The sequence below is a fragment of the Ipomoea triloba genome, chromosome 7 (assembly GCF_003576645.1).
Source record: "Ipomoea triloba cultivar NCNSP0323 chromosome 7, ASM357664v1".
NCBI lineage: Eukaryota > Viridiplantae > Streptophyta > Magnoliopsida > Solanales > Convolvulaceae > Ipomoea > Ipomoea triloba.
The window spans coordinates 24928612-24943651 of record NC_044922.1 but is presented as its reverse complement, the minus strand read 5'-3'; the positions used below and the strand labels follow the sequence as shown (position 1 = coordinate 24943651).

General features: G+C 31.2%; 1 protein-coding gene across 1 annotated transcript; it reads right to left on the bottom strand.

Moving 5' to 3' along the window:
* Positions 1 to 4914: 4914 nt before the first annotated feature.
* LOC116024385 lies at positions 4915 to 5937 on the bottom strand. The gene has a single exon (XM_031265281.1). The coding sequence runs from the start codon at positions 5935 to 5937 to the stop codon at positions 4915 to 4917; it is 1023 nt and encodes a 340-aa protein (XP_031121141.1).
* Positions 5938 to 15040: the final 9103 nt, after the last annotated feature.

The following is a 15040-nucleotide window of genomic DNA, read 5'->3' as shown; positions in this document are numbered from 1 at the left end:
GGGGGGGGGGGGGGGGGGGGGGGGGGGGGGGGGGGGGGGGGGGGGGGGGGGGGGGGGGGGGGGGGGGGGGGGGGGGGGGGGGGGGGGGGGGGGGGGGGGGGGGGGGGGGGGGGGGGGGGGGGGGGGGGGGGGGGGGGGGGGGGGGGCAAAAATTTGGGTAGGCAGGGCCCACTGCAACTCTCACGTGACTCTGATTCTAAATGAGTGTGATAGAGAGTATACACTACTCGAATATTTAATTATGTGCTCGGATATCGTGTTTAAAGTTATTGGGCTAATTTCCCGAACATAATCGACTAGCTTTACATTTTCCCCGACCAGATCAAGTTTAGGAAGGAAGTTTTCCGTTCAGCATAGTAAGGATTTAGTCGGGTTAGTCCTCCCGATCATGTGTGGTTGAAAAGAACTTACTTGAGCATGAGACTTGATTGTTAAAGAGAAGCGTAGCCCGAACAGATTGTATAGTTACATCACATACATTCATGCAATCTGTCAGAATACTCCAGGCACGGGGGATAAGTAAGATTGTCACCACTTCGACCAGTGCATAAAGGATACGTGTTCGTCATGCCATAGACTTAGCATGTGTTCCATCCAAACGCCCGCATTTAATTCGTGATTGGAGCATATACTACTTTGTAAATAATCATTAGTGTTTTAAAAAGTTACTCCTATTTAAATTAAATTATCTTAATGGTTACAAAATGTAATTTTGGAGAGTTTGTGGTGTTAAAATTATTATTTGCCATGAAGATAATAAGGAAATATGGATTAAAAAAAAAAAAGAAAGAAAGAATCGAAGCAACGAGATAAGATGAAAAGGAAAAAAAAATGCTGAAAATAGGGGGAGATAGGTGGGGGCCTGGGGATGAAGAACCAAAAAAAAAAAAAGGGAAAGCATGAATAAGAAAGAGCTAAACACTGTTGCTAGAAGTCAAACTGACCGACTATTTAAGCAAGCAATTCGTCATCCATTTTTCCTATTTAGATAATCTATTATAAGTAATTTTCGAAATTAGAGAAATGCATTTTTTTTTTCATTTTCTTATTTAGAGAAATAACAAGAAAACATGTTTAGTATTTCTTCCGTTTTTAATTTCTAGAAAAATAGTCTTTTTATCCAATTAATTACTAAATGCACCAATAATTTTTAATTTTGACATTTCAATTGTTCCCAAATTATAAATTTAGCCTCTCATTCAATATTTACAAAATTTACAAATTCAATCTTTAGTTATTGAAAAGTTATAAATTGAGTCATACAACTAACTAAGATGTCAAATTTGAATTGTGTTGATGCACTTATGAATGCATATTTGTAACTTCCTATCTATTATCTATTTTCTCATAATGTTGTAAATACAAACCACACTTTCGAAAACTTTGGGAATTTCGACGTACAATCCAAAATTTTTACCTAAAAGATTATTGCAAAAGCTTACAATATATATTTGGAAATTTAACAAATTTTATTACTGAAAAATATTCTTATACTTGTAAGAGTATATTCTTTCATTACAAATTTTTCTTAGGTAGGCCTCACAAAGACAACAACAAAGTATATATTGATCAGAAAATAGAGAAAATTTCACTTTTGATTTCATGATTATTATACATGAATCACATTTGCTTCATGAGTATTAAATTTTTTTTAATTAGGTGTATGACTATATAATTTGTGTCACATTTAATCATGTCCTCTAATTTCTCGGCCAATTATTGTTGAAAGTGTTTCTTCCGGGAAGAACACTGCATTTGCTTCTTCCGGAAGGAGCATTTCTGAAAGAGTACTTTTGGCATGCAATAGTTGGCCGAGAAATTGGACCATAGGACCAAATGTGATACAAATTACATAGTCATCCACTTAATTATTAAAAAAATTTAATAGTCAAGGACAAAATGTGATTCATGTATAATAGCCAGGGGACCAAAAGTGAAATTTATTCGAGAAAATATAATGTCATGCAAAAGGAAAAGGAAAATAATAAATTATATTGAAAATGCATGTTTGCTATCCCTACAATTTCCACTCCCTATTAGACATTTTTGGATTTAAAAAAAAAAAAAAAAGAAACGTAATTTTTTTTTTTGGATGACGAGAGAAACCCCACGACACTTTTGGGTGTAGGTAAACCCTGCTCTGTAATCCTAGTCGGCAAATGATCAAAATGAAGTAAACCGACCTAGGTTAATCATAGCTGACCAGCTCAAACTAAGGGGGCAATGATTCAAACTCGTGATCTTGTTACAAGTGTGAATCTCTTGTCATCTGGCTGAGGTTACCAAAAACAAACAAAGAAATATATGTATTTTCATAGATTATTGGTGAATTAGTTGATCCCACCATAAGTGAATAAGAAATCTACATATTCAATAAAAATGACACATTAAGAAATAACGAATAGGAAGTGACAATTGTAGGCATCCCTTGCGTGATAATAATAAATAATATTAACATTTTTATAATATTCTTTCACTTTGTAGAGTGAACACTTTATAATCCAATGGGGTAGCTCAAGTGGCAAGTGAGTTCTCTTTGTAAGGAAGAATTTTGAATGAACTCGGGTTCGATTCCCACGAGTGACGATTCTCCCGCCTCCTGGACCGTTAAGACCCCGTGAATTTACAAAAAAAAAAGAGTCAACACTCTATGTTATTGCTTTATTTATATCCCTATCATTTCAATCCGTTCTCAAAATATAATACAATAACACTAACAATTAATTTTATTACAAAAGATAATAATAATTGGCTCCACCTCGCAAAATGACAAGATGATGAAAGTTGCACATGCTAGTACATTAACAAGACAAGTTGACAGCCTTGCAAGTTTTGCAAGGGTTTTTTTGATCAATAAAAGTTTTGCAAGGGTTTAAAAAAATAAAAAATGTATGTAACTTTTCCGCTTACTAGTTCAATTGATGTAACGTGCATAAGTAAAACTATAACAACTACTTCTCCATATAATGGGAATTCGGTAAGAGCATAATATCAAAGATAAAAAAAAACTCTTAAAATAAACTTAGGGTGTGTTTGGTTGACAAATTTAGCTATCAGGAATGAGTATCAAAGTCATTGTTATAATTTGGTTGACAGGTTTTAAGAACACTATTATGAGTTTTGATTACACCATTAATTGCAAAAATCATTCCCTAATAAAATAAGAGTTTCATCCTCTTCCTTTTCAATCTTTCCCAACTATTAATAATTATTCTCATTTCACCCTAGAAACATGCAAAATAACTGAATGGGGTAGCTCAAGTGGCGAGTGAACTCTCTTTGTGGGGAAAATTTTCGAGAGAACCCGGGTTCGATTCTCACAAGTGACGATTCCCTCTGAGCCATCTCCAATGCCTCCCGGAGCGAACGTGGGTGTTCCTGAACCGTTAAACGGATGGAGAAAGACCCGATAAATTTACCAAAATACCAAGTATTTGATACTCATCCCGATTTCGATTCCCATGTGTGCGAACCAAACACACCCTTCAACTTGCACACTCAAGCTCACTTGGTACAAAAATGAGAATGCCTATTTATAAGTGAATAGGTGCAAATTGAAGAGACAATAAAAGGTCACTGAAAGTCTCTGAGTAGCTGAAAAATCACATGTGAAGGTCAAAAAGAGTTCCATAATATTTTATATTTCCCATGTGTATGTACAATTCGTTTTTTTTTTTTTTTTTTTTTTTTACCTTGATAAATTTTTTCCTACTATTTCAAAAAATAAATAAATAAAATTTCCAATTAGGCTAAAAGAAAGAAATAGAAAATAATTGATCAAATCTAAGTCCTAATAAGTGTCTTATTGGATAATGACCCAATCCGTTTATTGGCTGTTCCTACACATAATTTGGGCAAATTATGCTGTGGACCTGGGTCCAAAACTACGTCGTTTTTGTCGCTCTTTTTTTTTTTTTTTTAATTAGTAAACATATTGCTGAATATATAGTTGTCTAAAAATGTGTGAATGTAAAGGTTTCAAAGTGTGAATGTAGAGTATAGAAATCGTGAATGTAGATTTATGATTGTGTGAATGTAGAGTTGCCCAGAAATGTGTGAATGTGGAGGTTTCAAATTGTGAATATGGAGTATAGAAATCGTGAATGTAGAGTTATGCATGTGTGAATCTGTAATAGAGTTAAGAAGTTCTAGCAACTTGTAGCTCTGTAATGTGTGAATGTGGAATTCTCAAGTTGTGAATATGGAGTATAGGACCTGTGAATATAGAGTTTTGAATGTGTGAATGCATAACAGTGGTAATATAGTTACTAAACATATAATCCTGTAATGTATGAATGTGGAGTTTACAAAGTGTGAATGTGGAGTTTACAAAGTGTGAATGTAGATAATGGTAATATAGTTACTAAACATATAATCCTGTAATGTGTGAATGTAGAGTTTACAAAGAGTGAATGTATAGTATAGTGTATGTGAATGTAGAGTATAGTATATGTGAATGTAGACCCAGGTGCACCTTGCAATGTGGACCTGGGTCCACAGCATAACAACCCCCTAATTTGATGATATCTATATACAAATCAATCATCGTGGTTCAGGATTGTATGGATCATAAATAAAAAATACATTTTTAATATATTAAAAATATATTATTTGAGTATTAAACATACATTATTTTGTATATTATTAAATAATATACATTCAATACACAAATAGATAATCTAGTCAACAAGTTTTATTAAAACTCAGTCATTACTATTTACTACTCCATAATTATTAAATTAAAATTCAATACTGAGCTCGTTCAAACCATACTCACAAAAAATAATAAACAATAGAATAAAAAAATAGCTCAAATATAAAAACATTCAGATCAGTACAAAAAAGAATGCTTTAACTAACTACAGTCTACAGAACATGCAAATTAAAGAACAAAACGTTGTTTCATATCGACCCTCAAAACCCAGTCATCTCATCACCCTTCAAATTAACTGGCGCCCAGTCTGATCGGAAGGGAAAAATATCCATAGGCAAATACAGACCGCTCTGTTCATACACCTGAAGCCTATATCCACTCATCAAAGCCATGTCTGCAAGGCTGCAACCTATCAACCTCTTCTCATCCTTATCAATTTCCACAACTTTCTTTATCTTCCACTTGCAATTTCTTCTGTCTTCTAGCTCCCAAAGCAACAGTTTTTCCGACTTGTACTCGCATGAAAACCCTAGCTTCCCATTGTACTCCATGATTTGCTTTTTCTCATAGCCTTCATTGTTCGACAACTCCGCTGTCGGTGTCGGGAACTCTGAGTGAGTTTCTGTTGTCGAGTCGAAGGCTAAAACTGAGTTTTTGTTTGTAAGCCAATTGACTATGCCACCTATACAGACCGATGGTTGATGGCCGAAAATCGTGCATTGCTCCGTTACAAGGTTTTTGGACTGCCTCCATGTCCAAAGCTTGGAATCGAAAACCTCACATATGTAACTATCTTGTCCTGATGGCGAATAATGATCGTCAGAGAATCTAACTATTTGATAGTGATAAGGTTTTGATTTAAGCACTGTCAAAGCAACTCGTTCAAATAACTGGCCTGGTTTCCTAGGACTAGGCAATGCAACAAGTTGGCTAGTGCTGGGCTTACAAACATAGTATTGATATGACCTATTTTCATACTTTCTACAACACAGAATTCCTTGACTACAAGATGCCAAGATCTTCAAGTCATCCTTAAAGCATTGTATAGAAATATTATTCTGAACGTTCAAGGTTGGATTGATAGGGACAAATTTGGATAGATGGCGATTGCCTTTGACTGTTTGAACAAAATATCCAAAAATATTTCTTGTTTTCTGACTGTAGGTTTGCTTGAACCATGGGTCGTTGATGAGTTCCTTCAGTTCCGTACTAACAACCTTACACGTATCCATTGTTTCTAAGGTTGTTCGAGTCAAAATCTCGAAAAGGACATCAGGAATCATTGTGACAGGATAGAAAATTTACTCTGCTACCTATGTATTAATTAATTGTGTATGTGCTAACTGGGGTGAAATAGATATGCATATATATATAGGACAGTTGGAAGCATAATCCCAATAGGTTTAGGAGAAGGAAAGTTTAATTAGGGAAGGAATAGTTAAATTGAATCCTTTTAATTTCCAAAAAGGAAAAGGAAAGAGTAAGTTACTTGGCAGGCATGCAACAAAATCCTGTTTCCCACTGATTTATTGAACAACATAATTACGAATTTGAAAAAGTTTTAAATTACCCACTGAAAGATTTAATTGGGCCATTTAACTCAAAAAAAATTTTGTCAAGTCAACAGGAACATGGTTATTGGAGGATGAAACAGGCCAGTCTCAGTACCTGGCCAGCTTGAGGGTGCACAATCAACAACGTATTACCTACTAATGATGCAGGGTAGAGAGTTTGTTGCCATTCCTGCTGGGTCCTGGTATACATGATTAATGCTTATGCTATCAATATCTTATATTTATGATACACAGCACACATGACTCCCTTAGGTTTATATAGGTTTAGATTATTATTAACTTGCCAATAATCTTTGTTGTGCACTTGGTTGGGCAATTAATGTTCATGGGTTGTTGATGATACTTAAAAGTTAATAATGCACATCATGATAGGGCACTTGTAAATGTCTTAAATCTTATAGCTAGAAACTTCCAACATTTTATTATGCATTCTTCATATAATCATATCTTGTTATAAGTTAATATGAAATATTATTTTGTTTGAGTTTTGGTTATTTATACTCGTTAGATGTATCAAAATTTAATAAGTGGAGTTGGGGATAAGGAACATAAAACACCATTCTGTATTATTATTATTATTTTTTTGAATACTATTGACCCTGTTACATGTAGTATATGTCCATATACTTTCTCAACCTACTGAAGCCCAACAAAGTCAACATTGCCCCCACTGAGGCTCGAACCCATGACCTCCCACTTGGGAGAATCACTTCATGCCGCTTGACTGGCAATGCTGGCTTTTGTGTCATGATATTTATGATTTGGCAGCATATATTTCACGTTTCTTTCTTCTGTTTTAGGATTCTGCCATTGCTATTATTAATTTCTAGGAAAAAGTGTCAAATAGGCCACCGAACTTATCGCTTTTGTGCAATTGGGTCATTGAACTTAAAAAAGTGTGCAATTCAACCATCAAACAAGCAAAATTTGTGCAATTGGATCATTTTTACAAAAATTTTCTGGTAAAATCCAATTATATTACTAACATATATGTATTAAGAGTGGCATTTTCTTTTACCATACTAGTTTTCTTTTACCATAAATGTTTTTAACTCAAATTGAATTAAAATTTTTTAGAAAAATATCCTAATTGCACATATTTTTCTTGTTTGATGGTTGAATTGCACACTTTTTAAGTTCAATGGCCCAATTGCACAAAAACTATAAGTTCAGTGGCCTATTTGACACTTTTTCCTAATTTCTAATATTATTATTCATTTGAAGGGTCAGTTTATCAAATGTTTCAAAAAGTATTGTGATGTATGCTGATTGTTATAAGATTTTTGAAAGTTGAATAGTTTCAACTAAATATTGATTAGGTTGTAAAGGAAAAAAATTGTATTATTATTATATTAATAATATTTTTTAAAAAATTAATAATAGGCGTCTGTTCCTGGAGAGGATCATTCGCCTCTTGCTTATAATTTTCTGCCCACAAAACTGAACTTTTGCGTCTGTTCCTGTAGAAATAGCTACAATCTGCATTTTAATACCAATCTGCGTCTGCTAAAAGGTCTGTACAGTAGACGCAGAAAGTTGTTTTTTAATAGTAAAAAAAGTCCAGTTTGCGGTTTGTCGGTGAGTCAGACTGATTTATTGAAACAACATAATTACGAATTTGAAAATTAACTACGGAATTACATGTAAAAAAATTTAATTGGGCCATTTAAAGCAAAAAAATTTAATTAAGTCTCTAAATTGTCTAAAATTATGTAATCCAATCAAATTTGATATGCTTTTTATATCATACCTGATGCTCCTTTTCATCCTATTAAAAATTATTATTTTTAAATTTATTTTAATAATTTTAAATAATAAAACAAAAAGAAAAGACACTTACCTCTTCCCCTTTTTATGTCTGGCCGTAGACAAAGAGATTTTCTTCATCTCCACGGTAGATATGAAAACGGGAAAGGGTGGCTTTTTTCCTTTCTATTGTTTTTTCATTTTAAGTTTTATTTTATTTAAAAATTAGTAACTTAAAACATGTCAAAATAAATTTGATAAAATTACAACAATTTAGGGACCTAATTGCTCTTTTAGCCCGAGTGGGATGACCACCACTTTTGTGTGTAATTCAGCTCCTAATTTGAACATTTTTTCCTTACATGTATGTCTATATATATATATATATATATATATATATATATATATATATATATATATATATATATCGTAATATGTAGAAATGTTGAATGAATGAAATCTTTTCTCTATTTTCTTTTCTTTTTGGTAATGCTTTGCGCATTGTTAAGAGCGTTAGTTTATAATACTCCGTAAGATGTTATGAGCAGGAGTGGTATGTATATTTTCGTTGAATGTTTGGTTGTGAAGGAATGTCAAGAAATATGGGTGAGAAGTGAATGAGATCCGGCGCAGAAGCTAAGCCATCCATGAGCAGAAAGGCAACGTCGCTGTTAGCGGTAACCAAATCAAAAACGTTTCCATCGCTCTGTGGCTTTCGTAGTTAGTACGTGCTCACTTAATTCAGAAATTGCTTGCTTGTCTTTGGATAACATCGCCGTCGATCGTGACTTGCCCTTCATGTGGCCATTATATCGTGGACCAGGGTTCATAGTGCATTGTGGACCCTGGTCCGAAACGACGTCGTTTTGATGTTAGTGGACGCGGAATTTAATGACTTCAGAGAATTCATTATTTATAATACACATAATCATTATCTAGAATACACAGAACATTTGCCTAAAATACACAGAATATTGACACAAAACTCATCCTCCTAACATATATTCGAATGCACAAACACATCACAACATGTACGTGTTAATAACATGAATACACAGAATATTGACACAAAATACACAAAACTCATCCTCCTAAACATTCGAATGCACAAACACATCACAACATGTATTACGAACATGAATACACAAAATGGTTGCCTAAAATACACAGAATAATTGTCTGGAATACACAGAACGATTACCTAGAATACACAAAACTCATATCCTAATATTTTAGTACGGGGTGCACGATATAAATTGCCTCATGTGGCCATAGCATACACCGTACCCACCATGGCTTCATAACGAAAAGCTCTAGTCTTCAACGTCTTGGAGGTCTCTAGATGGAAGGTTTCTTGTCATCTGCCTTTGGGAGCCTAAGTCCCTATGCTGGCAATTTTATATATTATATGTGGGTGGGAGCATATAATATATCAATGGATTATTATTATTATTATGAATGGTAGGCAATATAATCATATTCCATAATGTTGTTATACCATGTCAAACTATAAACTGGAATGTGATAAATGACATAGATTACTTGAACTTAGATGAGTGATTATCTTTGTAGGTCATTTTTACTATGCAATGCCTACTATATATTGAAGATAAGAATATGTCATATGTATTTGCATACCGTTGATGCTTAGAATTTTAGAGCTTAATTTAAATATATAATGTTGCAATATATTTTCTTGTTGTAACGATCGTATACATTGTGTGTGGGTGCTATGTACTGTTATACAAGAGTTATTGATGATAACAATTATTTGCTATAGGACATAAATCTTGAAATTTATCTCACAAATGAAATTATAGCCTGAATTTTTTTTTCTCCAAAAAAAAAAAAACAAATTAGTAATTAGATATTATTAGCGACAATCTTCAAAAAAAAGAAGATATTATTAGCGACAAATTTAGAACACAACTACTAGTCGTTGTGGTAGTCAAAACTGTCACTAAATTATTGTTGGACACATCAATTTTTATTTCGTGACACAAATTTTTAAAATTGCAAAAAACTACTAGAAAATAACTCGGGACACACTACTCAATGAAAATTACATAACCATCCTGAAATACTATGGCATCCGTTCAAAACTACCATGAAACAAAGAAGCAACTACCACTAGCTTAGATTACCGCAAATTATACCATGTAGTAACCTGGTCCAAAAATGACATTTAAATTATGTATTTGTAGCTGACACATTCTATATTTGTAGTTTGCAGTTTCTGTACATGTAGCAATCATATTATGTGCCAGCAATTATGTGTTAATTGAAGGTACATAATTTTTGTATCAGGGCTCACAATGCAATATAAACCCTGGTCCATGGTATAACAATTGCTTAGATATCACACACGTTGTTCTATTATTATAATATAATGACATTTCTGTCTAATAAAAATGTAATACATAATACGTAATTAGTGCTCACTTGATTTTTCTTAGATAGTTTAGTGGCTTATTTGTACTTTAACTTGAAGTTAACCTGTTAAAAATGTTAACTGTTCTTTTTTCCGATTTTAGTGGCTTAATTGCTCTTTTTTTTCAAGTTCGATGACTTATTTGGGGGTTATTCGAGTTCGCTGATTTAATTGCTATTTTCCAAATAGTATGATGACTTGTTTGTACTTTATCCCTAAAAATTTTTAGATAAATTTCATATAAGTGATTGTAATGGACTAATGCATGGTGGCAACGACAGGTGATCTATGTTTTTATTTTCATTCGGAGAATTTGGTAAGAGAACATATATATATATATATATATATATATATATATATATATATATTTGAATATCTTTTGTTATTCTGGTAAACTAAGGAATTGTCTAAATTTTTTCTTACTAGTCAGCTTGGTTGGCACAAGGGATCTTGTATGAAAAATTATCTAATATAGCTAACATTTTTTCCCATAATTGAATCGGTCAGTGCGAACATGGATTAGTATGAGAATGATACATGCTTAAAAGCAATCATTATTCTATGGACCACAAGTCTATAATTTAAAAAGTACATTATTTTATTAATGAAAATGCATTATTTTGTATACTATTAAATAATGTATATTTTTTTTGAATACTATTGACTCTGTTACAATTAGTATGGCCACAGCTGTGCCGCTTAACCACAAGGTCTTTGGCCAAATAATGTACTTTATTATATTAAAAATGTACTTTTCTTTTTATGGTCCACATAAAAATTTGTTTGGTTAGTGATGCTTTCTATAGTTATGTCCTACTCAGGCCGGACACGTAATGGTTTAACAGAGATTTTTTTTTATTTCTATTTTTAAATTTAAAAATTAAATAGTATACTTTGATTTTTTCAATTGTGTTTTTATTTTATTAAAAAATAAAATTTTTTGTAACACACAATATTTTAAAAAATAATGTACGAGTGTACGACTCTCTTTGAAAAAAAAGTAGATAAGAATAAGAGACATATACCCTACAATCTTACACACACACATGTGTGTGTATACATATACATACATACATATATACATATATATATATATATATATATATATATATAATGGTAATCATAAATGAGTTATATATATTTTATTTTTATTTGAAGAATATGGAAAAAGGTAAATATTATTTTTAGAATTCCTGTGTTACTTTGAGTGAAAAGCTATTCTTTTTCTAATTTGTGTTATTTATTTAGTTTTAGAAAATTAGAAATTGTGTGTAGTTAAAATGGCGAATAGATTTTGACAAGTGGCATGGACATATGCTCAAATTATATCGTGGACCGCGAATCAAAACGACGTTGTTTTGATTAATGAAAACAGACGGATGAATTCGCGCCACTCACTTTTAGTTCATATACACTGCAGTTACATTTCAACACAACTGCAGTTATATTTCAACACAACTGCAGTTGCATTTCAACACAACTACAGTTACATTTTGATATAACTATAGTTTCATTCGATAATATAAAAACACAAATGTGAAACTGTTAATCAGTATCAGTTCATATACACTGCAGTTACATTTCAACACAACTACAGTTACATTTCGATATAACTACAGTTTCATTCGATAATATAAAACACAATGTGAAACTGTTATTCAGTATCAGTTCATATACATATACACTGCAGTTACATTTCAACACAACTACAGTTACATTTCGATATAACTACAGTTTCATTCGATAATATCAAAATAAGTGTAAGGCAGTATCTTTTGAGATGAACTATAGTGTCAATTACGGGCTCCGTCTTTCACTTACTGAAACGACGTCGTTTTGGGACCACGGTCCACAATGCATTGTGGACCGCGGTCCACGATATAAGAACTGGGACATACGTACGTTTTATAGATAGATTTTTCCGAAAAATGTTTTAAAGGCTTGCGGTTTTAGTAATTTTTTTTTTCATTTTAAATCTCCTAATTGTTATAATATTATGTGATTATTATGGCTATTCATTGAAATTTTGTCGTAATTTGATAATATTTTCAATTATGGAATGTGATTTTGTATCACAATTTTGGAAAACACATATGTTTGTGGCAATTGGAAATTATTTTCCTTTTCAGTCTTGCCAAAATGATTTCAATTTATGATTTTAAGAATTATGTTTTGAATTTGCTTATCCAAAACATTATGGTAATAATGATGATATTATGTAACATTTGATAATAATAATAATAATTATTATTATTAATGTTGTTCGGTACGGTTACGATTAAGATAATTGATTATTCCGTTATTACTACTATGTAATAATTATTAGAATTATTATAGTAATAACGATTATAAGTTTTTGAACCGATGGATATGATCAATGATTTGTGCCGTTACTATCATCATTAGTTTTGGATTTTGATAGTATGATTTGAAATCATAATTTTGAAACAATCTCATTTTTTTTTATCCAAAACATATGTTTTAATAATGATAACATTTTGTAACGTTTTATAGTTATTGCTATTAAATATCAGAGTTTACGATTGAAGAAATTGATTGTTCAGTTATTACCGTTACATAAGTATTATACAGTAATAACGGTTATCGATTTTGAACTGAGAAATTAATATGTTGTAACATTGTTGTCATTATTGGTTTTGGATTGTGATTCCCGGCCACTTTGATTGAGTATGAATATTTGATTTTACATTCATATTTTTAATGAGTTTGTTTTATGCATTATAATTAAATTAAGTGCATAATATTATGATTTAAATTATGCAATTTAATTTTGTGAGAATTTAATTTATAAATGTCAACCTATCATATGATTTTGATATGGTTAGGATTTACAATTTTAAGCTAGTTCTCATAAAATTTACTATGTGAATTGAATCATTTTTGTATTGGGCATATAAGTTAAAACCTTTCAATTATTAAAAGGTATATAGTTATTATAAATTGTTATTATTATTCAAATTTTATAATCCTTCAAGTTTTGGATTTATGTTATTATTTGAATAATAAATTGTGGATCATTTGAAATTGTTATTATGGTGTACAATTTATTTGGACATGAGCTTATTGAATTTCAGACATAATTTTCACTAGCATACCATTATATTTTCTAGTTATGGAATTTATATATGCCTTTAGAATTGCATAGGTTAGGAATTATAATAATTCCTTGTTAAGTTGAACTTTATAAAATTATATACAGTAGTGCATTATGTTTGAGCACCCTAAGGCCATCTAAAGTGTTAACTTGAGACTAAAAGTCTTTATATATGTGAACTATTAAGATTTGGAAAGATTACCCGTCAATTATGCCTTTAGTGTGAGAAAACATGAACCGGGGAAAGTTTCTCGGGAAGTGTCCGATGTGCTACTAGTTCCCTTCAAACATTGTTCTGCCTAAGGAGATGGTTTTTTTATGAGGTTTTGTCCCAACCAACTTTTTTGGGAATATACTTGGATTTGTTTATCACATTGTTGCATAATTGTTTTTAGTCTTTAAAGTTGATGCCTAAAACATCAAGATAATCATCTAGTGATCATATAATTTTAATTAATTAAGGAGTGGTCACAGTGTTTAATTAAAATTTTATGAGATCACATACAGTCATAAACGTGTTGATTGTGATTAACTATATGATATAATGAAATTTAGCCCACAGGCAATTTTATATGTTTGTGTGTGTGTGTGTGTGTGTATATATATATATATATATATATATATTACTTTTTATTTGAAGAATATGGAAAAAGGTAAATAATATTTTTAGAATTCCTGTGTTACTTTGAGTGAAAAACTATTCTTTTTCTAATTGTGTTATTTATTTAGTTTTAGAAAATTAGAAATTGTGTGTAGTTAAAATGGCGAATAGATTTTGACAAGTGGTATGGATATACGTTTTACAGATAGATTTTCCTGAAAAATGTTTTAAAGGCTTGCGATTTTAGCAATTTGTATTTTCATTTTAAATTTCCTAATTGTTATAATATTATGTGATTATTATGGTTATTCATTGAAATTTTGTCATAATTTAATAATACTTTTAATTATGGAATGTGATTTTGTATCACAATTTTGGAAAATGCATATGTTTGTGGCAATTGGGAATTATTTTCCTTTTGTCTTGTCACAATGATTTTAATTTATGATTTTAAGAATTATGTTTTGAATTTGCTTATCCAAAACATTTATGGTAATAATGATGATATTATGTAACATTTGATAATAATAATAATTATTATAAAATGTTGTTCGGTTACGATTAAGATAATTGATTATTTCGTTATTACTACTATGTAATAATTATTAGAATTATTATAGTAATAAAGAGGATCAATGATTTGTGCCGTTACTATCATCATTAGTTTTGGATTTTGATAGTATGATTTGAAATCATAATTTTGAAACAATTTCATTTTTTTTATCCAAAACATATGTGTTAATAATGATAACATTTTGTAACGTTTTATAGTTATTGATATTAAATATCAGAGTTACGATTGAAGAAATTGATTGTTCAGTTATTACTGTTACATAAGTATTATTACACTAATAACGGTTATCGATTTTGAACTGAGGAATTAATATGTCGTAACATTGTTATCATTATTGGTTTTAGA

Bases quoted from the DNA above. Each gene is read 5' to 3' on its own strand.
- LOC116024385 (XM_031265281.1), bottom strand. From the start codon at position 5,937: ATGATTCCTGATGTCCTTTTCGAGATTTTGACTCGAACAACCTTAGAA.